The sequence below is a fragment of the Cetorhinus maximus genome, unplaced genomic scaffold, assembly GCF_964194155.1.
Source record: "Cetorhinus maximus unplaced genomic scaffold, sCetMax3.hap1.1 HAP1_SCAFFOLD_718, whole genome shotgun sequence".
Lineage (NCBI taxonomy): Eukaryota > Metazoa > Chordata > Chondrichthyes > Lamniformes > Cetorhinidae > Cetorhinus > Cetorhinus maximus.
In genome coordinates, this window is record NW_027596660.1 from 20,037 (window position 1) to 41,850 (window position 21,814).

The 21,814-nt window shown below is 53.2% G+C and overlaps 1 protein-coding gene across 4 annotated transcripts in view; it reads right to left on the bottom strand.

Annotated features, from left to right (window-relative positions):
- Positions 1-756: 756 nt before the first annotated feature.
- Positions 757-21,814, bottom strand: part of mgat1a (alpha-1,3-mannosyl-glycoprotein 2-beta-N-acetylglucosaminyltransferase a) — a 64,408-nt gene continuing 43,350 nt past the window's right edge. For all 4 annotated transcript variants that reach the window (XM_078535873.1, XM_078535874.1, XM_078535877.1 and 1 more), the window contains one exon: positions 757-2,341. In XM_078535873.1, coding sequence (XP_078391999.1) covers positions 960-2,267 — 1,308 coding nt within the window. In that variant the 5' untranslated portion in view covers positions 2,268-2,341 and the 3' untranslated portion in view covers positions 757-959. The remainder of the gene's footprint in view (positions 2,342-21,814) is intronic.

A 21,814-nucleotide genomic window follows, 5' to 3' on the forward strand; every position in this document is an offset into this window, starting at 1 on the left:
GGGCATTAAAAATTGTCTGGGTTGAGTGTCGGGGCTGGGAGGGGGGAGGTGGGGCGCACAACAGGACATAAACCAAAGGAAAATTGGGTGCTTTCCACTCTCCGTGTCAGGGAGGTGAAAGACCACTCCGCTGTTTAAACCATTTCTACAGAAGTATTCCAACACCCCCACCCCACCTCTCCCCCTGGGCTAACCCAGGGCCGGGCCTGGCTGCAGTTGAACACCGCGGTCTGATTGTGCTGATACAGAGGAATTTCAGCTCCCTCTTCTGTACAGGGTTCCTGTGGCTGTCTGGAAATGTCACTGTTGGGGTTCTTGGACGCTATTCCCATGGCAGTAACTGCACCACCACCCACTACCCCACCCCACCCTGCAACAGAGTGAGGAGCTCATTCTCACTTTGATATGGTTCTGCCCCCAGGCTAACATGATGCTGCAGGGCCAGAGGCTGAAAGCAGGGGGTGGTGGGGAGGGGGTGACTGGCTGTGGGGTGTCATTCAGGGTCGGGGTTAGCGAGGACATTTAAAATCCACAGCAGCCAATGAGGCTCTGAGGCTGATCCTGACATCCCCCCCCCCCCAATCTCAGGTCAGCCCTGCTCCCAACCCCCACGGCCATTTTGGCTGAATAAAGCTCTCATTTTAGTTGTTGGTCACTTGGACAGCCCTTCCCCCCCCCTGCAGGATTGTCAGTCCGAAGCCGCTCAAGTCAGATTCCTTTTCCCAGGCGGTGAGCATCTGAAGTCAAATTGTCACGAGGGGTGCAGATTACACTGGTTCTGACCGCCAGCCAGCAATCTGTCATCTATGTGCCAAGGATGTCCCCCTCCGTGCCCAGCTTTCTGACTTAGAGAGAGAGAGACAGAGGGGTTGGTTCGGCGGGGGTAGAGTGGGGGAGGAGTCTTAGTGGAAAAAAAGTCCTGAAGGGCACAAGAGGCAGAAGGGGGGGTTGGCGCGGGGCTAACTCCAGGAAGGGTCGTAGCCAGTCCAGTCTTTGGGGGGTGCCAAGTAGACCCTGCGGCCACGGTACATGAAGCTGACAATGCCGCGGTAGCCAGCTCGGGGCACGCCGGACTTGAGGTCGTCCATGACGCCCAGGGCTTTGGAGAAGGCTTTGAAAGTGTCCCGGGAGGAGTACTGGACCCGTACCTGGCGCAGCTCCGCCCGCTCGTTACGCTGCAGCTCCTCCACCCGCACGGCCGGCACACCGTACACCCGCTCGGGGAAGACCAGGTCGTAGTGCTCCTGCTTGAGGTAGGACAGATCCAGCTGGGTGAAAGGCACAAAGCGGTCATTCAGCTTGATGAACTTGAGGTGCTGGTCGAAGAACTGGCCGTTGCTGACCCCCTTGCGGCCGAAGGTCATGGTGCGCGAGACCTCGGGCCGGACGCAGGATCGGCCGCGGCGCTGGGCAGGGCTGCGCATCCAGTCGTCCCAGAAGGCACCGGGCCACTTGGGCTCCAGCTCCTCCCAGGTGGCCTTCAGCAGCATCCAGCCCAGGCCCGGGAAGAAGTCCGTGCGGTACAGGGCCTCGGGCTGCTTGGTGTCCACCATCTGCTCCTTGCCGTTGTCGTTCCAGGCTGAGGCACACCAGAGGCTGGGGTCCTCCAGCAGCAGGGGGAAGAGGGCCCGGAAGTACTCGAAGAAGTCGGGTGCCACCTCCAGGTCGTCCTCCACGATGACGGCCGCCTGGTACTTGAAGGTGTGGAAGACCTGGTTGAGGGCCCAGCGGTAGTGCCGCGCGATCTTGTAGTAACCCTGGAACTTGCGGTGCTCGGGTGGCACCCGCAGGTCGGAAAGGTCAGGCTGCCGGATGTGCATCACCTGGTCGCCGTACGAGGCGATCACCCTGGCCGTCTCCTCGTGACCGCAGTCCTGGCTCACCAGGATGGGGAAGAGATCCTTGGAGGGCCGGTAGTGGAGCAGCTTGTCCAGGCACCGCCGGATGGTGGGGCGGTCGCAGCCGATCACCAGCACTGGCAGCACCACATCATCGACCCGGAGGTCGCCGGCGGCAGTGACCCCTTCCACCGCCGGCGGCATCTTGCCCCGCTGCCAGAGGCCCCGGTGGTGCTGGATTTGCTGCAGCAGTTTCTTCTGGTTCTCCAGCTCCGTCTCCACCTCCTCAGCCACCTTGACCACCTCGCGGGTCAGCTGCTCGGGGTTCCCCCCGGCTGGCGGGCGGCCCAACAGGAAGAAGAGCAGGAGCAGGTTCCAGCCAATGAAGAGCAGCACCCCCCAGACTATCACGCTGGTCCGCCGCAGCATTCTCTCCCGGTCCACGTGCTGCTCACCTCCCCCCCGCCGTCAGTCCAACTCCATCAACCTGTGGGAAGGAAGGGCTGGGGGGAAATAAAGGCAAAAAAAAAAAAGCACTAGATCAGACAAGACACATCAACGCCAGGAGTTGGTACACCAATTACACTAGGCTTCAAGCACACTCTGGAATGAGAGAGGGAGAGACAGCGACAGACGAGTGTGAGAGAGAAAGAGACACAGACACTGACAAACGGGTTCGAGCTACAGAGATAGCAACACCGAAAACTGGAGTTAGAGAGAGAGACACCGACGGACTGGAGTTCGAGAGGGAGAGACAGAGAGAGAGAGAGATAATCGACAGACTGGAGTTTGAGAGAGAGAGAGAGAGACACCGACAGACTGGAGTTCGCGAGAGAGAGAGAGAGAGACACAGACAGACTGGAGTTGGAGAGAGAGACACCGACAGACTGGAGTTCAAGAGAGAGAGAGAGACACCAATAGGCTGGAGTTGGAGAGAGAGAGAGACACTGACAGACCAGTTGGAGAGACACCAACAAACTGGAGTTGGAAAGAGAGAGACACCGACAGACTGGAGTTCAAGAGAGAGAGAGAGACACCAATAGGCTGGAGTTGGAGAGAGAGAGAGAGACACCGACAGGCTGGAGTTCAAGAGAGAGAGAGAGAGACACTAACAAACTGGAGTTGGAGAGAGAGAGACACCGACAGACTGGAGTTCAAGAGAGAGAGAGAGACACTAACAAACTGGAGTTGGAGAGAGAGAGACACCGACAGACTGGAGTTCAAGAGAAAGAGAGAGAGACACCAATAGACTGGAGTTGGAGAGAGAGAGAGAGACACCGACAGGCTGCAGTTCAAGAGAGAGAGACACTAACAAACTGGAGTTGGAGACAGAGAGACACCGACAGACTGGAGTTCAAGAGAGAGAGAGAGAGAGAGAGAGACACCAATAGACTGGAGTTGGAGAGAGAGAGACACCGACAGGCTGGAGTTCAAGAGACAGAGACACTGACAAACTGGAGTTGGAGAGAGAGAGAGACACTGACAGACTGGAGTTGGAGAGGGAGAGAGAGACACCGACAGACTGGAGTTCGAGAGAGAGAGAGAGACACCGATAGACTGGAGTTGGAGAGAGAGACACTGACAGGCTGGAGTTGGAGAGAGAGAGAGACACCGACAGACTGGAGTTGGAGAGAGAGAGAGACACCAACAGACTGGAGTTCGAGAGGGAGAGAGAGACACCGACAGACTGGAGTTCAAGAGGGACAGAGAGACACTGACAGGCTGGAGTTCTAGAGAGATAGACACCGACAGACTGAAGTTGGAGAGAGAGCGAGACACCGGCAAACTGGAGTTGGAGAGAGAGAGACACCGGCAAACTGGAGTTGGAGAGAGAGAGACACCGACAGACTGGAGTTCAAGAGAGAGAGAGAGAGACACCAATAGACTGGAGTTGGAGAGAGAGAGAGACAATGACAGACGAGTTCAAGAGAGAGAGACACACTGACAAACGAGTTGGAGAGAGAGAGAGAGACACTGACAGACTGGAGTTGGGGAGAGAGAGAGAGAGACACCGACAGACTGGAGTTGGAGAGAGAGAGACTCCGACAGGCTGGACTTCGAGAGAGAGAGAGAGACACCGACAGACTGGAGTTGGAGAGAGAGAGAGACACCAATAGACTGGAGTTGGAGAGAGAGACAGACACTGACAGACGAGTTCAAGAGAGAGAGACACTGACAAACTGGAATTGGAGAGAGAGAGACACTGACAGACTGGAGTTCAAGAGAGAGAGACACCGACAGACTGGAATTGGAGAGAGAGAGAGACACCGACAGACTGGAGTTGGAGAGAGACACCGACTGACTGGAGTTGGAGAGAGAGACACACCGACAGGCTGGAGATCGAGAGAGAGACACCGGCAAACTGGAGTTGGAGAGAGAGAGAGACACCGACAGGCTGGATTGGAGAGAGAGAGACACCGACCGACTGGAGTTGGAGAGAGAGAGACACCGACAGGCTGGAGTTCAAGAGAGAGAGACACTGATGACCGGAGTTCGAGAGACACCCACAGACCGGAGTTCGAGAGAGAGAGACAGAGAGAGACACCGACAGACTGGAATTCGAGAGAGAGAGAGAGAGAGAGAGAAGAGACACCGAAAGACTGTGGAGTTGGAGAGAAGAGAGAGAAACCGACAGATTGGAGTTGGAGAGAAGAGAGACACTGACAGACTGGAGTTTGAGAGAGAGAGAGAGAGAGAGAGAGACGGACACTGACAGACTGGAGTTCGAGAGAGAGAGACACCAACAGACTGGAGTTCGAGAGAGAGACAGAGAGAGACACCGACAGACCGGAATTCCAGAGAGAGAGACAGAGAGAGACACCGACAGACTGGAATTCCAGAGAGAGACAGAGAGAGACACCGACAGACTGGAATTCCAGAGAGAGACAGAGAGAGACACCGACAGACTGGAATTCGAGAGAGAGAGAGAGAAGAGACACCGAAAGACTGTGGAGTTGGAGAGAAGAGAGAGAAACCGACAGATTGGAGTTCGAGAGAAGAGAGACACTGACAGACTGGAGTTTGAGAGAGAGAGAGACACCAACAGACTGGAGTTCGAGAGGGGCGAGAGAGAGCGAAAGACACCGACAGACTGGAGTTCGAGAGAGAGAGACACCGACAGACTGGAGTTGGAGAGAGAGACACCGACAGACTGGAGTTGGAGAGAGAGACACCGACAGACTGGAGTTGGAGAGAGAGACACCGACAGACTGGAGTTGGAGAGAGAGACACCGACAGACTGGAGTTGGAGAGAGAGACACCGACAGACTGGAGTTGGAGAGAGAGAGACAGCGACAGACTGGAGTTGGAGAGAGAGACACCGACAGACTGGAGTTGGAGAGAGAGAGAGACAGTGACAGACTGGAGTTGGAGAGAGAGACACCGACAGACTGGAGTTGGAGAGAGAGACACCGACAGACTGGAGTTGGAGAGAAAGAGAGACACTGACAGACTGGAGTTGGAGAGAGAGAGACACCGACAGACTGGAGTTCAAGAGAGAGAGAGAGACACCAATAGACTGGAGTTGGAGAGAGAGAGAGAGACACTGACAGACGAGTTCAAGAGAGAGAGACACTGACAAACTGGAGTTGGAGAGAGAGAGAGACACCGACAGACTGGAGTTCAAGAGAGAGAGAGAGACACCAATAGACTGGAGTTGGAGAGAGAGAGAGACACTGACAGACGAGTTCAAGAGAGAGAAACACTGACAAACTGGAGTTGGAGAGAGAGAGAGAGAGACACCGACAAACTGGAGTTGGAGGGAGAGAGACACCGTCAGACTGGAGTTGGAGAGAGAGAGAGACACTGACAGGCTGGAGTTCGAGAGAGAGAGAGAGACACCGACAGACTGGAGTTGGAGAGAGAGAGAGAGAGACACCAACAGACTGGAGCTCGAGAGGGAGAGAGAGACACCGACAGACTGGAGTTCAAGAGGGAGAGAGAGATACTGACAGGCTGGAGTTCGAGAGAGATAGACACCGACAGACTGAAGTTGGAAAGAGAGACACCGGCAAACTGGAGTTGGAGAGAGAGAGACACCGACAGATTAGAGTTCAAGAGAGAGAGAGAGAGACACCAATAGACTGGAGTTGGAGAGAGAGAGAGACACTGACAGACGAGTTCAAGAGAGAGAGACACTGACAAACTGGAGTTGGAGAGAGAGAGAGACACCAACAGACTGGAGTTCAAGAGAGAGAGAAAGACACCAATAGACTGGAGTTGGAGAGAGAGAGAGACACTGACAGACGAGTTCAAGAGAGAGAGACACTGACAAACTGGAGTTGGAGAGAGAGAGAGACACCGACAAACTGGAGTTGGAGGGAGAGAGACACCGTCAGACTGGAGTTCGGGAGAGAGAGAGACACCGACAGACTGGAGTTCGGGAGAGAGAGAGACACCGACAGACTGGAGTTGGAGAGAGAGAGAGACACCGACAGACTGGAGTTGGAGAGAGAGAGAGACACCGACAAACTGGAGTTGGAGGGAGAGAGACACAGTCAGACTGGAGTTCGAGAGAGAGAGACACTGACAGGCTGGAGTTCGAGAGAGAGAGACACGGACAGACTGGAGTTGGAGAGAGAGAGACACGGACAGACTGGAGTTGGAGAGAAGAGAGACACTGACAGACTTGAGTTTGAGAGAGAGAGAGAGAGAGAGAGAGACACTGACAGACTGGAATTTGAGAGAGAGAGAGATATACACCAACAGACTGGAGTTTGAGAGAGAGGGAAACCAACACACTGGAATTAGAGAGTGGGAGAGAGAAGAAGAGACTGGAGTTCGAGAGAGAGAAACTGACAGACTGGAGTTCGAGAGAGAGAGAGAGAGAGAGAGACACCGACAGCCTGGAGTTGGAGAGAAGAGAGATACCGACAGACTGGAGTTTTTAGAGAGAGAGACACCAACAGACTGAAGTTCGAGAGAGAGAGAGACACCGAGAAACTGGAGCTGGAGAGAGAGAGAGACACCGACAGACTGGAGTTCGAGAGAGAGACACCAACAGACTGGAGTTCGAGAGACAGAGAGACACCGACAGGCTTGGAGTTCGGGAGAGATAGACACACCGACAGACTGGAGTTGGAGAGACACCGACAAACTGGAGTTGGAGAGAGAGAGACATCGACAGACTGGAGTTCGAGAGAGAGGGGCATCGACAGACTGGAGTTCAAGAGAGATGACACCGACAGACTGGAGTTCGAGAGAGAGAGACACCAACAGACCTGAGTTCGAGAGAGAGAGAGAGAGAAAAAGAAAAAGAAATACTGTGGAGTTGGAGAGAAGAGAGAGACACTGACAGACTGGAGTTTGAGAGAGAGGGAGTGATACACCAACAGACTGGAGTTTGAGAGAGAGGGAAAGAGCGACACACTGGAATTAGAGAGTGAGAGAGAGAAAAAGAGACTGGAATTCGAGAGAGAGAAACCGACAGACTGGGTTTCGAGAGAGAGTGAGAGACACCGACAGCCTGGAGTTCGAGAGAGAGAAAAAGAGACACCGAAATACTGTGGAGTTGGAGAGAAGAGAGAGACACCGAAAGACCAGAGTTCGAGAGAAGAGAGACACTGACAGACTGGAGTTTGAGAGAGAGAGAGATACACCAACAGACTGGAGTTTGAGAGAGAGGGAGAGACCGACACACTGGAATTGGAGAGTGAGAGAGAGAAAAAGAGACTGGAGTTCGAGAGAGAGAAACCGACAGACTGGAGTTCGAGACAGAGAGAGACACTGACAGCCTGGAGTTGGAGAGAAGAGAGATACCGACAGACTGGAGTTCGAGAGAGAGACACCAACAGACTGGAGCTCGAGAGAGAGCGTGAGACTGACAGACTGGATAATGAGAGAGAGAGAGAGAGAGAGATAGAGAGACAGTGACATACTGGAGGTCAAGAGTGAGAGACACCGACAGACTGGAGTTGGAGAGAGAGAGACACCGACAGATTGGAGTTGGAGAGAGAGGGACACCGACAGACTGGAGTTGGAGAGAGAGAGAAAGACACCGACAGACTGGAGTTGGAGAGAGAGAGAGAGACACCGACAGACTGGAGTTGGAGAGAGAGAGGGAGACACAGACAGACTGGAGTTGGAGAGAGAGACACCGACAGACTGGAGTTGGAGAGAGAGAGACACCGACAGACCGGAGTTCGAGAGAGATAGAGAGAAAAAGAGACACCGAAATACTGTGGAGTTGGAGAGAAGGGAGAGACACCGACAGACTGGAGTTTGAGAGAGAGAGACACTGACAGACTGGAGTTTGAGACAGAGAGAGAGAGACAGTGAAAGACTGGAGTTGGAGAGAGAGAGAGAGAGAGAGAGAGATAGAGAGACACCTAGAGACTGGAGCTTGAGGGAGAGAGATACACCAACGGACTGGAGTTTCAGAGAGAGGGAGAGACCGTCAGACTGGAATTAGAGAGTGAGAGAGAGAAACAGAGACTGAAGTTCGAGAGAGAGACAACGACAGACAGGAGTTCGAGGGAGAGAGAGAAACACCGATAGACTGGCGTTCGAGAAAGAGAGACACCAACAGACTGGAGCTGGCAAGAAGAGAGACACCGACAGACTGGAGTTCGAGGGAGAGACACGAACAGACTGGAGTTCGAGAGAGAGTGAGACCGACAGACTGGAGTTGGAGAGAAGAGAGACACCGGCAGACTGGAAATCGAGAGGGGCACCGACAGCCTGGAGTTGGAGATAGAGAGAGAGACACCAATGGCGTAGAGCTGGAGAGAGAGAGAGACACCGACCGCCTTGGTTGGAGAGCGAGAGAGAGAGAGAGACACCGACAGCCTTGGGTTGGAGAGAGAGAGAGACACTGACAGCCTGGAGTTGGTGAGAGAGAGAGAGACACCGACAGCCTGGAGTTGGAGAGAAGAGAGACAGTGACAGACTGGAGTTTAAGAGAGAGACACACCAACAGACTGGAGTTCGAGAGAGAGACACACTGACAGACTGGAGTTGGAGAGAGAGACACCGACAGACTGGAGATCGAGAGAGCGAGAGACACCAACAGACTGCAGTTGGAGAGAGAGAGACACCGGCAGACTGGAGTTCGAGGGAGAGAGACACCGACAGACTGGAGTTGGAGAGAGAGACACCGACAGACTGGAGTTCGAGAGAGGGAGAGACCGACAGACTGTAATTAGAGAGTGAGGGAGAGCAAGAGGGAGACTGTAGTTTGAGAGAAAGACGCCGCTAGAGTGGAATTCAAGAGAGAGAGAGACAATGGCAGACTGGAGTTCGAAAGAGAGAGAGACCGACAGACTGGAGTTCAAGAGAGGGATGCACTGACAGACTGGGGTTGGAGAGAGAGAAATGAGGGAGAGAGAGACACCGACAGACTGGAGTTGGAGAGAGAGAGAGACACCAACAGAATGGAGTTCGGGAGAGAGACACCGACAGACTGGAGTTGGAGAGAGAGAGAGACACCGACAGACTGGGTTTCGAGAGAGAGTGAGAGACCGACAGCCTGGAGTTCGAGAGAGAGAGAGGAGCATCAACAGACTGGAGTTCAAGAGAGATGACACCGACAGACTGGAGTTAGAGAAAAAGTGACACCGACTGACTGGAGTTCGAGAGAGAGTGTGAGACTGAGAGACTGGATAATGAGAGAGAGAGAGATAGAGAGACAGTGACATACTGGAGGTCAAGAACGAGAGACACCGACAGACTGGAGTTGGAGAGAGAGAGAGAGACAACGACAGACTGGAGTTGGAGAGAGAGACACCGACAGACTGGAGTTGGAGAGAGAGAGAGACACCGACAGACTGGAGTTGGAGAGAGAGAGAGACACCGACAGACTGGAGTTGGAGAGAGAGAGAGAGAGACACCGACAGACTGGAGTTGGAGAGAGAAAGACACCGACAGACCGGAGTTCAAGAGAGATAGAGAGAAAAAGAGACACCGAAATACTGTGGAGTTGGAGAGAAGGGAGAGACACCGACAGACTGGAGTTTGAGAGAGAGAGACACTGACAGACTGGAGTTTGAGACAGAGAGAGAGAGAGAGACAGTGAAAGACTGGAGTTCGAGAGAAGAGAGACACTGACAGACTGGAGTTGGAGAGAGAGAGAGAGAGAGACACCTAGAGACTGGAGCTTGAGGGAGAGAGATACACCAACGGACTGGAGTTTCAGAGAGAGGGAGAGACCGTCAGACTGGAATTAGAGAGTGAGAGAGAGAAACAGAGACTGGAGTTCGAGAGAGAGACAACGACAGACAGGAGTTCGAGGGAGAGAGAGAAACACCGATAGACTGGCGTTCGAGAGAGAGAGACACCAACAGACTGGAGTTGGCGAGAAGAGAGACACTGACAGACTGGAGTTCGAGAGAGAGTGAGACCGGCAGACTGGAGTTGGAGAGAAGAGAGACACCGGCAGACTGGAGATCGAGAGAGAGAGGCACCGACAGCCTGGAGTTGGAGATAGAGAGAGAGAGACACCAACGGCGTGGAGCTGGAGAGAGAGAGAGAGAGAGAGACACCGACAGCCTTGGGTTGGAGAGAGAGAGAGAGACACTGACAGCCTGCTGAGTTGGAGAAAGAGAGAGACACTGACAGCCTGGAGTTGGAGAGAAGAGAGACAGTGACAGACTGGAGTTTAAGAGAGAGACACACCGACAGACTGGAGTTGGAGAGAGAGACACCGACAGCCTGGAGTTGGAGAGAGAGAGACACCGACAGCCTGGAATTGGAGAGAGAGAGAGAGACACCGACAGCCTGGAGTTGGAGAGAGAGAGAGAGAGTGACACCGACAGACTGGAGCTCGAGAGAGAGTGTGAGACTGACAGACTGGATAATGAGAGAAAGAGAGATAGAGAGACAGTGACATAATAGAGGTCAAGAGCGAGAGACACCGACAGACTGGAGTTGGAGAGAGAGAGAGACGCCGATAGCCTGGAGTTGGAGAGAGAGGGACACCGACAGACTGGGTTTCGAGAGAGAGTGAGAGACGGACAGATTGGAGTTCGAGAGAGAGAGAGACACCGACAGACTGGGTTTCGAGAGACAGTGAGAGACCGACAGCCTGGAGTTCGAGAGAGAGAGAGGAGCATCAACAGACTGGAGTTCAAGAGAGATGATACTGACAGACTGGAGTTCGAGAAAAAGTGGCGCCGACTGACTGGAGTTCGAGAGAGAGTGTGAGACTGAGAGACTGGATAATGAGAGAGAGAGAGAGATAGAGAGACAGTGACATACTGGAGGTCAAGAACAAGAGACACAGACAGACTGGAGTTGGAGAGAGAGAGAGAGACACCGACAGCCTGGAGTTGGAGAGAGAGAGACACCGACAGCCTGGAGTTGGAGAGAGAGAGAGACACCGACAGCCTGGAGTTGGAGAGAGATAGAGACACCGACAGACTGGAGTTGGAGAGAGAGACACCGACAGACTGCAGTTGGAGAGAGAGAGAGACACCGACAGACTGGAGTTGGAAAGAGAGAGACACCGACAGACTGGGTTTCGAGAGAGAGTGAGAGACCGACAGCCTGGAGTTCGAGAGAGAGAGAGGAGCATCAACAGACTCGAGTTCAAGAGAGATGACACCGACAGACTGGAGTTCGAGAAAAAGTGACGCCGACTGACTGGAGTTCGAGAGAGAGTGTGAGACTGAGAGACTGGATAATGAGACAGAGAGAGAGATAGAGAGACAGTGACATACTGGAGGTCAAGAGCGAGAGACACCGACAGACTGGAGTTGGAGAGAGAGAGAGAGACACCGACAGACTGGAGTTGGAGAGAGAGAGAGAGACACAGACAGCCTGGAGTTGGAGAGAGAGAGAGACACCGACAGCCTGGAGTTGGAGAGAGAGAGACACCGACAGCCTGGAGTTGGAGAGAGAGAAAGAGAGAGACACCGACAGCCTGGAGTTGGAGAGAGAGAGAGACACCGACAGACTGGAGCTTGAGGAAGAGAGAGATACACCAACAGACTGGAGTTTCAGAGAGAGGGAGAATCCATCAGACTGGAAGTAGAGAGTGAGAGAGGGAAACAGAGACTGGAGTTCGAGAGAGAGAAACCGACAGACTGGAGTTCAAGAGAGAGAGACACTGACAGCCTGGAGTTGGAGAGAAGAGAGATACCGACAGACTGGAGTTCGAGAGAGAGACACCAACAGACTGGAGCTCGAAAGAGAGTGTGAGACTGACAGACTGGATAATGAGAGAGAGAGAGATAGAGAGACAGTGACATACTGGAGGTCAAGAGCGAGAGACACCGACAGACTGGAGTTGGAGAGAGAGAGAGAGACGCCGACAGACTGGAGTTGGAGAGAGAGGGACACCGACAGACTGGAGTTGGAGAGAGAGAGAGAGAGACACCGACAGACTGGAGTTGGAAAGAGAGAGACACCGACAGACTGGGTTTCGAGAGAGAGTGAGAGACGGACAGATTGGAGTTCGAGAGAGAGAGAGACACCGACAGACTGGGTTTCGAGAGAGAGTGAGAGACCGACAGCCTGGAGTTCGAGAGAGGGAGAGGAGCATCAACAGACTGGAGTTCAAGAGAGATGACACTGACAGACTGGAGTTCGAGAAAAAGTGACACCGACTGACTGGAGTTCGAGAGAGTGTGTGAGACTGAGAGACTGGATAATGAGAGAGAGAGAGAGATAGAGAGACAGTGACATACTGGAGGTCAAGAACGAGAGACACCAACAGACTGGAGTTGGAGAGAGAGAGAAAGACACCGACAGACTGGAGTTGGAGAGAGAGAGAGAGAGACACCGACAGACTGGAGTTGGAGAGAGAGAGACACCGACAGACCGGAGTTCGAGAGAGATAGAGAGAAAAAGAGATACCGAAATACTGTGGAGTTGGAGAGAAGGGAGAGACACCGACAGACTGGAGTTTGAGAGAGAGAGAGACACTGACAGACTGGAGTTTGAAACAGAGAGAGAGAGACAATGAAAGACTGGAGTTTGAGAGAAGAGAGACACTGACAGACTGGAGTTGGAGAGAGAGAGAGAGAGAGAGAGAGACACCTAGAGACTGGAGCTTGAGGGAGAGAGATACACCAACGGACTGGAGTTTCAGAGAGAGGGAGAGACCGTCAGACTGGAATTAGAGAGTGAGAGAGAGAAACAGAGACTGGAGTTCGAGAGAGACAACGACAGACAGGAGTTCGAGGGAGAGAGAGAAACACCGATAGACAGGCGTTCGAGAGAGAGAGACACCGACAGACTGGAGTTGGCGAGAAAAGAGACACCGACAGACTGGAGTTCGAGGGAGAGACACGAACAGACTGGAGTTCGAGAGAGAGTGAGACCGACGGACTGGAGTTGGAGAGAAGAGAGGCACCGACAGACTGGAGATCGAGAGAGAGAGGCACCGACAGCCTGGAGTTGGAGATAGAGAGAGAGACACCAACGGCGTGGAGCTGGAGAGAGAGAGAGAGAGAGAGAGACACCGACCGCCTTGGGTTGGAGAGAGAGAGAGAGAGAGAGACCGACAGCCTTGGGTTGGAGAGAGAGAGAGACACTGACAGCCTGGAGTTGGTGAGAGAGAGAGAGACACCGACAGCCTGGAGTTGGAGAAAGAGAGAGATACTGACAGCCTGGAGTTGGAGAGAAGAGAGACAGTGACAGACTGGAGATTGAGAGAGAGAGAGAGACACCAACAGACTGCAGTTGGAGAGAGAGAGAGACACCGGCAGACTGGAGTTCGAGGGAGAGAGACACCGACAGACTGGAGTTGGAGAGAGAGACACCGACAGACTGGAGTTGGAGAAAGAGAGAGACACTGACAGACTGGAGTTGGAGAAAGAGAGAGACACTGACAGACTGGAGTTGGAGAAAGAGAGAGACACCGACAGACTGCAGTTGGAGAGAGAGACACCGACAGACTGGAGTTGGAGAAAGAGAGAGACACTGACAGACTGGAGTTGGAAAGAGAGACACCGACAGACTGGAGATTGAGAGAGAGAGAGAGACACCAACAGACTGCAGTTGGAGAGAGAGAGAGACACCGGCAGACTGGAGTTCGAGGGAGAGAGACACCGACAGACTGGAGTTGGAGAGAGAGACACCGACAGACTGGAGTTCGAGAGAGGGAGAGACCGACAGACTGTAATTAGAGAGTGAGGGAGCGAAAGAGGGAGACTGTAGTTTGAGAGAAAGACGCCGCTAGAGTGGAATTCAAGAGAGAGAGAGAGACAATGGCAGACTGGAGTTCAAGAGAGGGATGCACTGACAGACTGGGGTTGGAGAGAGAGAGAGAGACACCGACAGACTGGAGTTGAAGAGAGAGAGAGACACCAACAGAATGGAGTTGGGGAGAGAGACACCGACAGACTGGAGTTGGAGAGAGAGAGAGACACCGACAGCCTGGAGTTGGAGAGAGAGAGAGACACCGACAGCCTGGAGTTGGAGAGAGAGAGAGACGCCGACAGCCTGGAGTTGGAGAGAGAGGGACACCGACAGACTGGAGTTGGAGAGAGACACCGACAGACTGGAGTTTGAGAGAGAGAGAGAGAGACACCGGCAGACTGGAGTTGGAGAGAGAGAGACACCGACAAACTGGAGTTGGAGAGAGACAGAGATACCGACAGACTGGAATTCGAAGGAGAGAGAGACACCAACAGACTGGAGTTCGAGAAAAAGTGACACCGACTGACTGGAGTTCGAGAGAGAGTGTGAGACTGAGAGACTGGATAATGAGAGAGAGAGAGAGATAGAGAGACAGTGACATACTGGAGGTCAAGAACGAGAGACACCGACAGACTGGAGTTGGAGAGAGAGAGACACCGACAGACTGGAGTTGGGGAGAGAGACACCGACAGACTGGAGTTTAAGAGAGAGAGGGAGACACCTAGAGACTGGAGCTCGAGGGAGAGAGAGACACCAACAGACTGGATTTCGAGAGGGAGCCAGAGGGAGTGAGAGATGCACCAACAGACTGGAGTTTGAGAGAGAGGGAGAGACCGATAGACTGGAATTAGAGAGTGAGGGAGATAAACAGAGACTGGAGTTCAAGAGAGAGACACACCGACAGACTGGAGTTGGAGAGATAGTAAGAGACACCGACAGACTGGGGTTGGAGAGAGAGAGAGACACCGACAGCCTGGAGTTGGAGAGAGAGAGAGACACCGACAGCCTGGAGTTGGAGAGAGAGAGACACCGACAGCCTGGAGTTGGAGAGAGAGAGAGGGACACCGACAGACTGGAGTTGGACAGTGAGTGACACCAACAGCCTGGAGTTGGAGAGAGAGAGAGAGATACCGACAGACTGGAGTTCGAGAGAGAGACACCAACTGACTGGAGTTCGAGGAAGAGAGAGAAACACCGACAGACTGGAGTTCGAGAGAGAGAGAGAGAGACACCTAGAGACTGGAGCTCGAGAGAGAGTGTGACATCGGCAGACTGGAGTTCGAGAGAGGGAGAGACCAACAGACTGGAATTAGAGAGTGAGGGATAGAGAGAGACACCGACAGCCTGGAGTTGGTGAGAGAGAGAGACACCGACAGAATGGAGTTGGTGAGAGAGAGAGACACCGACAGAATGGAGTTGGAGAGAGAGAGAGAGAGAGAGAGACAGCCTGGAGTTGGAGAGAGAGAGACACCGACAGCCTGGAGTTGGAGAGAGAGAGAGAGAAAGACACCGACAGCCTGGAGTTGGAGAGAGAGAGAGAGAGACACTGACAGCCTGGAGTTCGAGAGAGAGAGAGGAGCATCAACAGACTGGAGTTCAAGAGAGATGATACTGACAGACTGGAGTTCGAGAAAAAGTGGCGCCGACTGACTGGAGTTCGAGAGAGAGTGTGAGACTGAGAGACTGGATAATGAGAGAGAGAGAGAGATAGAGAGACAGTGACATACTGGAGGTCAAGAACAAGAGACACAGACAGACTGGAGTTGGAGAGAGAGAGAGAGACACCGACAGCCTGGAGTTGGAGAGAGAGAGACACCGACAGCCTGGAGTTGGAGAGAGAGAGAGACACCGACAGCCTGGAGTTGGAGAGAGATAGAGACACCGACAGACTGGAGTTGGAGAGAGAGACACCGACAGACTGCAGTTGGAGAGAGAGAGAGACACCGACAGACTGGAGTTGGAAAGAGAGAGACACCGACAGACTGGGTTTCGAGAGAGAGTGAGAGACCGACAGCCTGGAGTTCGAGAGAGAGAGAGGAGCATCAACAGACTCGAGTTCAAGAGAGATGACACCGACAGACTGGAGTTCGAGAAAAAGTGACGCCGACTGACTGGAGTTCGAGAGAGAGTGTGAGACTGAGAGACTGGATAATGAGACAGAGAGAGAGATAGAGAGACAGTGACATACTGGAGGTCAAGAGCGAGAGACACCGACAGACTGGAGTTGGAGAGAGAGAGAGAGACACCGACAGACTGGAGTTGGAGAGAGAGAGAGAGACACAGACAGCCTGGAGTTGGAGAGAGAGAGAGACACCGACAGCCTGGAGTTGGAGAGAGAGAGACACCGACAGCCTGGAGTTGGAGAGAGAGAAAGAGAGAGACACCGACAGCCTGGAGTTGGAGAGAGAGAGAGACACCGACAGACTGGAGCTTGAGGAAGAGAGAGATACACCAACAGACTGGAGTTTCAGAGAGAGGGAGAATCCATCAGACTGGAAGTAGAGAGTGAGAGAGGGAAACAGAGACTGGAGTTCGAGAGAGAGAAACCGACAGACTGGAGTTCAAGAGAGAGAGACACTGACAGCCTGGAGTTGGAGAGAAGAGAGATACCGACAGACTGGAGTTCGAGAGAGAGACACCAACAGACTGGAGCTCGAAAGAGAGTGTGAGACTGACAGACTGGATAATGAGAGAGAGAGAGATAGAGAGACAGTGACATACTGGAGGTCAAGAGCGAGAGACACCGACAGACTGGAGTTGGAGAGAGAGAGAGAGACGCCGACAGACTGGAGTTGGAGAGAGAGGGACACCGACAGACTGGAGTTGGAGAGAGAGAGAGAGAGACACCGACAGACTGGAGTTGGAGAGAGAGAGAGACACCGATAGACTGGAGTTGGAAAGAGAGAGACACCGACAGACTGGGTTTCGAGAGAGAGTGAGAGACGGACAGATTGGAGTTCGAGAGAGAGAGAGACACCGACAGACTGGGTTTCGAGAGAGAGTGAGAGACCGACAGCCTGGAGTTCGAGAGAGGGAGAGGAGCATCAACAGACTGGAGTTCAAGAGAGATGACACTGACAGACTGGAGTTCGAGAAAAAGTGACACCGACTGACTGGAGTTCGAGAGAGTGTGTGAGACTGAGAGACTGGATAATGAGAGAGAGAGAGAGATAGAGAGACAGTGACATACTGGAGGTCAAGAACGAGAGACACCAACAGACTGGAGTTGGAGAGAGAGAGAAAGACACCGACAGACTGGAGTTGGAGAGAGAGAGAGAGAGACACCGACAGACTGGAGTTGGAGAGAGAGAGACACCGACAGACCGGAGTTCGAGAGAGATAGAGAGAAAAAGAGATACCGAAATACTGTGGAGTTGGAGAGAAGGGAGAGACACCGACAGACTGGAGTTTGAGAGAGAGAGAGACACTGACAGACTGGAGTTGGAGAGAGAGAGAGAGAGAGAGAGAGAGACACCTAGAGACTGGAGCTTGAGGGAGAGAGATACACCAACGGACTGGAGTTTCAGAGAGAGGGAGAGACCGTCAGACTGGAATTAGAGAGTGAGAGAGAGAAACAGAGACTGGAGTTCGAGAGAGACAACGACAGACAGGAGTTCGAGGGAGAGAGAGAAACACCGATAGACAGGCGTTCGAGAGAGAGAGACACCGACAGACTGGAGTTGGCGAGAAAAGAGACACCGACAGACTGGAGTTCGAGGGAGAGACACGAACAGACTGGAGTTCGAGAGAGAGTGAGACCGACGGACTGGAGTTGGAGAGAAGAGAGGCACCGACAGACTGGAGATCGAGAGAGAGAGGCACCGACAGCCTGGAGTTGGAGATAGAGAGAGAGACACCAACGGCGTGGAGCTGGAGAGAGAGAGAGAGAGAGAGAGAGACACCGACCGCCTTGGGTTGGAGAGAGAGAGAGAGAGAGAGAGACCGACAGCCTTGGGTTGGAGAGAGAGAGAGACACTGACAGCCTGGAGTTGGTGAGAGAGAGAGAGACACCGACAGCCTGGAGTTGGAGAAAGAGAGAGATACTGACAGCCTGGAGTTGGAGAGAAGAGAGACAGTGACAGACTGGAGATTGAGAGAGAGAGAGAGACACCAACAGACTGCAGTTGGAGAGAGAGAGAGACACCGGCAGACTGGAGTTCGAGGGAGAGAGACACCGACAGACTGGAGTTGGAGAGAGAGACACCGACAGACTGGAGTTGGAGAAAGAGAGAGACACTGACAGACTGGAGTTGGAGAAAGAGAGAGACACTGACAGACTGGAGTTGGAGAAAGAGAGAGACACCGACAGACTGCAGTTGGAGAGAGAGACACCGACAGACTGGAGTTGGAGAAAGAGAGAGACACTGACAGACTGGAGTTGGAAAGAGAGACACCGACAGACTGGAGATTGAGAGAGAGAGAGAGACACCAACAGACTGCAGTTGGAGAGAGAGAGAGACACCGGCAGACTGGAGTTCGAGGGAGAGAGACACCGACAGACTGGAGTTGGAGAGAGAGACACCGACAGACTGGAGTTCGAGAGAGGGAGAGACCGACAGACTGTAATTAGAGAGTGAGGGAGCGAAAGAGGGAGACTGTAGTTTGAGAGAAAGACGCCGCTAGAGTGGAATTCAAGAGAGAGAGAGAGACAATGGCAGACTGGAGTTCAAGAGAGGGATGCACTGACAGACTGGGGTTGGAGAGAGAGAGAGAGACACCGACAGACTGGAGTTGAAGAGAGAGAGAGACACCAACAGAATGGAGTTGGGGAGAGAGACACCGACAGACTGGAGTTGGAGAGAGAGGGACACCGACAGACTGGAGTTGGAGAGAGAGAGAGACACCGACAGCCTGGAGTTGGAGAGAGAGAGAGACACCGACAGCCTGGAGTTGGAGAGAGAGAGAGACGCCGACAGCCTGGAGTTGGAGAGAGAGGGACACCGACAGACTGGAGTTGGAGAGAGACACCGACAGACTGGAGTTTGAGAGAGAGAGAGAGAGACACCGGCAGACTGGAGTTGGAGAGAGAGAGACACCGACAAACTGGAGTTGGAGAGAGACAGAGATACCGACAGACTGGAATTCGAAGGAGAGAGAGACACCAACAGACTGGAGTTCGAGAAAAAGTGACACCGACTGACTGGAGTTCGAGAGAGAGTGTGAGACTGAGAGACTGGATAATGAGAGAGAGAGAGAGATAGAGAGACAGTGACATACTGGAGGTCAAGAACGAGAGACACCGACAGACTGGAGTTGGAGAGAGAGAGACACCGACAGACTGGAGTTGGGGAGAGAGACACCGACAGACTGGAGTTTAAGAGAGAGAGGGAGACACCTAGAGACTGGAGCTCGAGGGAGAGAGAGACACCAACAGACTGGATTTCGAGAGGGAGCCAGAGGGAGTGAGAGATGCACCAACAGACTGGAGTTTGAGAGAGAGGGAGAGACCGATAGACTGGAATTAGAGAGTGAGGGAGATAAACAGAGACTGGAGTTCAAGAGAGAGACACACCGACAGACTGGAGTTGGAGAGATAGTAAGAGACACCGACAGACTGGGGTTGGAGAGAGAGAGAGACACCGACAGCCTGGAGTTGGAGAGAGAGAGAGACACCGACAGCCTGGAGTTGGAGAGAGAGAGACACCGACAGCCTGGAGTTGGAGAGAGAGAGAGGGACACCGACAGACTGGAGTTGGACAGTGAGTGACACCAACAGCCTGGAGTTGGAGAGAGAGAGAGAGATACCGACAGACTGGAGTTCGAGAGAGAGACACCAACTGACTGGAGTTCGAGGAAGAGAGAGAAACACCGACAGACTGGAGTTCGAGAGAGAGAGAGAGAGACACCTAGAGACTGGAGCTCGAGAGAGAGTGTGACATCGGCAGACTGGAGTTCGAGAGAGGGAGAGACCAACAGACTGGAATTAGAGAGTGAGGGATAGAGAGAGACACCGACAGCCTGGAGTTGGTGAGAGAGAGAGACACCGACAGAATGGAGTTGGTGAGAGAGAGAGACACCGACAGAATGGAGTTGGAGAGAGAGAGAGAGAGAGAGAGACAGCCTGGAGTTGGAGAGAGAGAGACACCGACAGCCTGGAGTTGGAGAGAGAGAGAGAGAGAAAGACACCGACAGCCTGGAGTTGGAGAGAGAGAGAGAGAGACACTGACAGCCTGGAGTTGGAGAGAGAGAGAGAGAGACACAGACAGCCTGGAGTTGGAGAGAGAGAGAGAGAGACACAGACAGCCTGGAGTTGGAGAGAGAGAGAGAGAGAGAGAGAGACAGCCTGGAGTTGGAGAGAGATAGAGACACCGACAGCCTGGAGTTGGAGAGAGAGAAAGAGAGAGACACCGGCAGCCTGGAGTTGGAGAGAGAGAGAGACACCGACAGACTGGAGCTTGAGGAAGAGAGAGATACACCAACAGACTGGAGTTTCAGAGAGAGGGAGAATCCATCAGACTGGAAGTAGAGAGTGAGAGAGAGAAACAGAGACTGGAGTTCGAGAGAGAGAAACCGACAGACTGGAGTTCAAGAGAGAGAGACACTGACAGCCTGGAGTTGGAGAGAAGAGAGATACCGACAGACTGGAGTTCGAGAGAGAGACACCAACAGACTGGAGTTCGAGGAAGAGAGAGAAACACCGACAGACTGGAGTTCGAGAGAAGAGAGACACTGACAGACTTGAGTTTGAGAGAGAGAGAGAGAGAGAGAGAGAGACACCGGCAGACTGGAGTTTAAGAGAGAGTGCGAGACCGACTGACTGGAGTTCGAGAGAAGAGAGACACTGACAGACTGGAGATCGAGAGAGAGACACCGACAGATTGGAATTGGAGAGAGAGACACCGACAGACTGGAGTTCGAGAGAGGGAGAGACCGACAGACTGGGTTTAGAGAGTGAGGGAGAGAAACAGAGAGACTGTAGTTTGAGAGAGAGAGACGCCGCTAAACTGGAATTCAAGAGAGAGAGAGACAATGTCAGACGGGAGTTCGAAAGAGAGAGAAACCGACAGACTGGATTTCAAGAGAGAGAGACACCGACAGACTGGAACTGGGGAGAGAGACACCGACAGACTGGAATTTAAGAGAGAGAGAGAGTGAGACACCTAGAGACTGGAGCTTGAGGTAGAGAGAGACATCAACAGACTGGAGTTCGAGAGGGAGCCAGAGGGAGTGAGAGATGCACCAAAAGACTGGAGTTTGAGAGAGAGGGAGAGACCGACAGACTGGAATTTCAGAGTGAGGAAGAGAAACAGAGACTGGAGTTGGAGAGAGAGAGACACCGACAGACTGGAGTTCAAGAGAGAGGCACACCGACAGACTGGAGCTGGAGAGAGAGAAAGAGACACCGACAGACTGGAGTTGGAGAGAGAGAGAGACACTGAAAGCCTGGAGTTGGAGAGAGAGAGAGAGAGAGAGACACACCGACAGCCTGGAGTTGGAGAGAGAGAGAGAGAGAGAGAGAGAGACACACCGACCGTCTTGGGTTGGAGAGAGAGAGAGAGAGAGAGAGACACTGACAGCCTGGAATTGGAGAGAGAGAGAGGGACACCGACAGCCTGGAGTAGGAGAGTGAGAGAGAGAGACACCGACAGCCTGGCGTTCGAGAGAGAGAGACACCGACAGACTCGAGTTGGAGAGAGAGAAAGAGAGACACCGACAGCCTGGAGTTGGTGAGAGAGAGAGAGATACCGACAGCCTGGAGTTGGAGAGAGAGAGAGACACCGACAGACTGGAGTTGGAGAGAGAGACACCGGCAGACTGGAGTTGGAGCGAGAGAGAGAGACACCGACAGACTGGAGTTGGAGAGAGAGAGAGACACCGACAGACTGGAGTTGGAGAGAGAGAGAGAGAGACACCGACAGACTGGAGTTGGAGAGAGAGAGACACTGACAGCCGAGAGT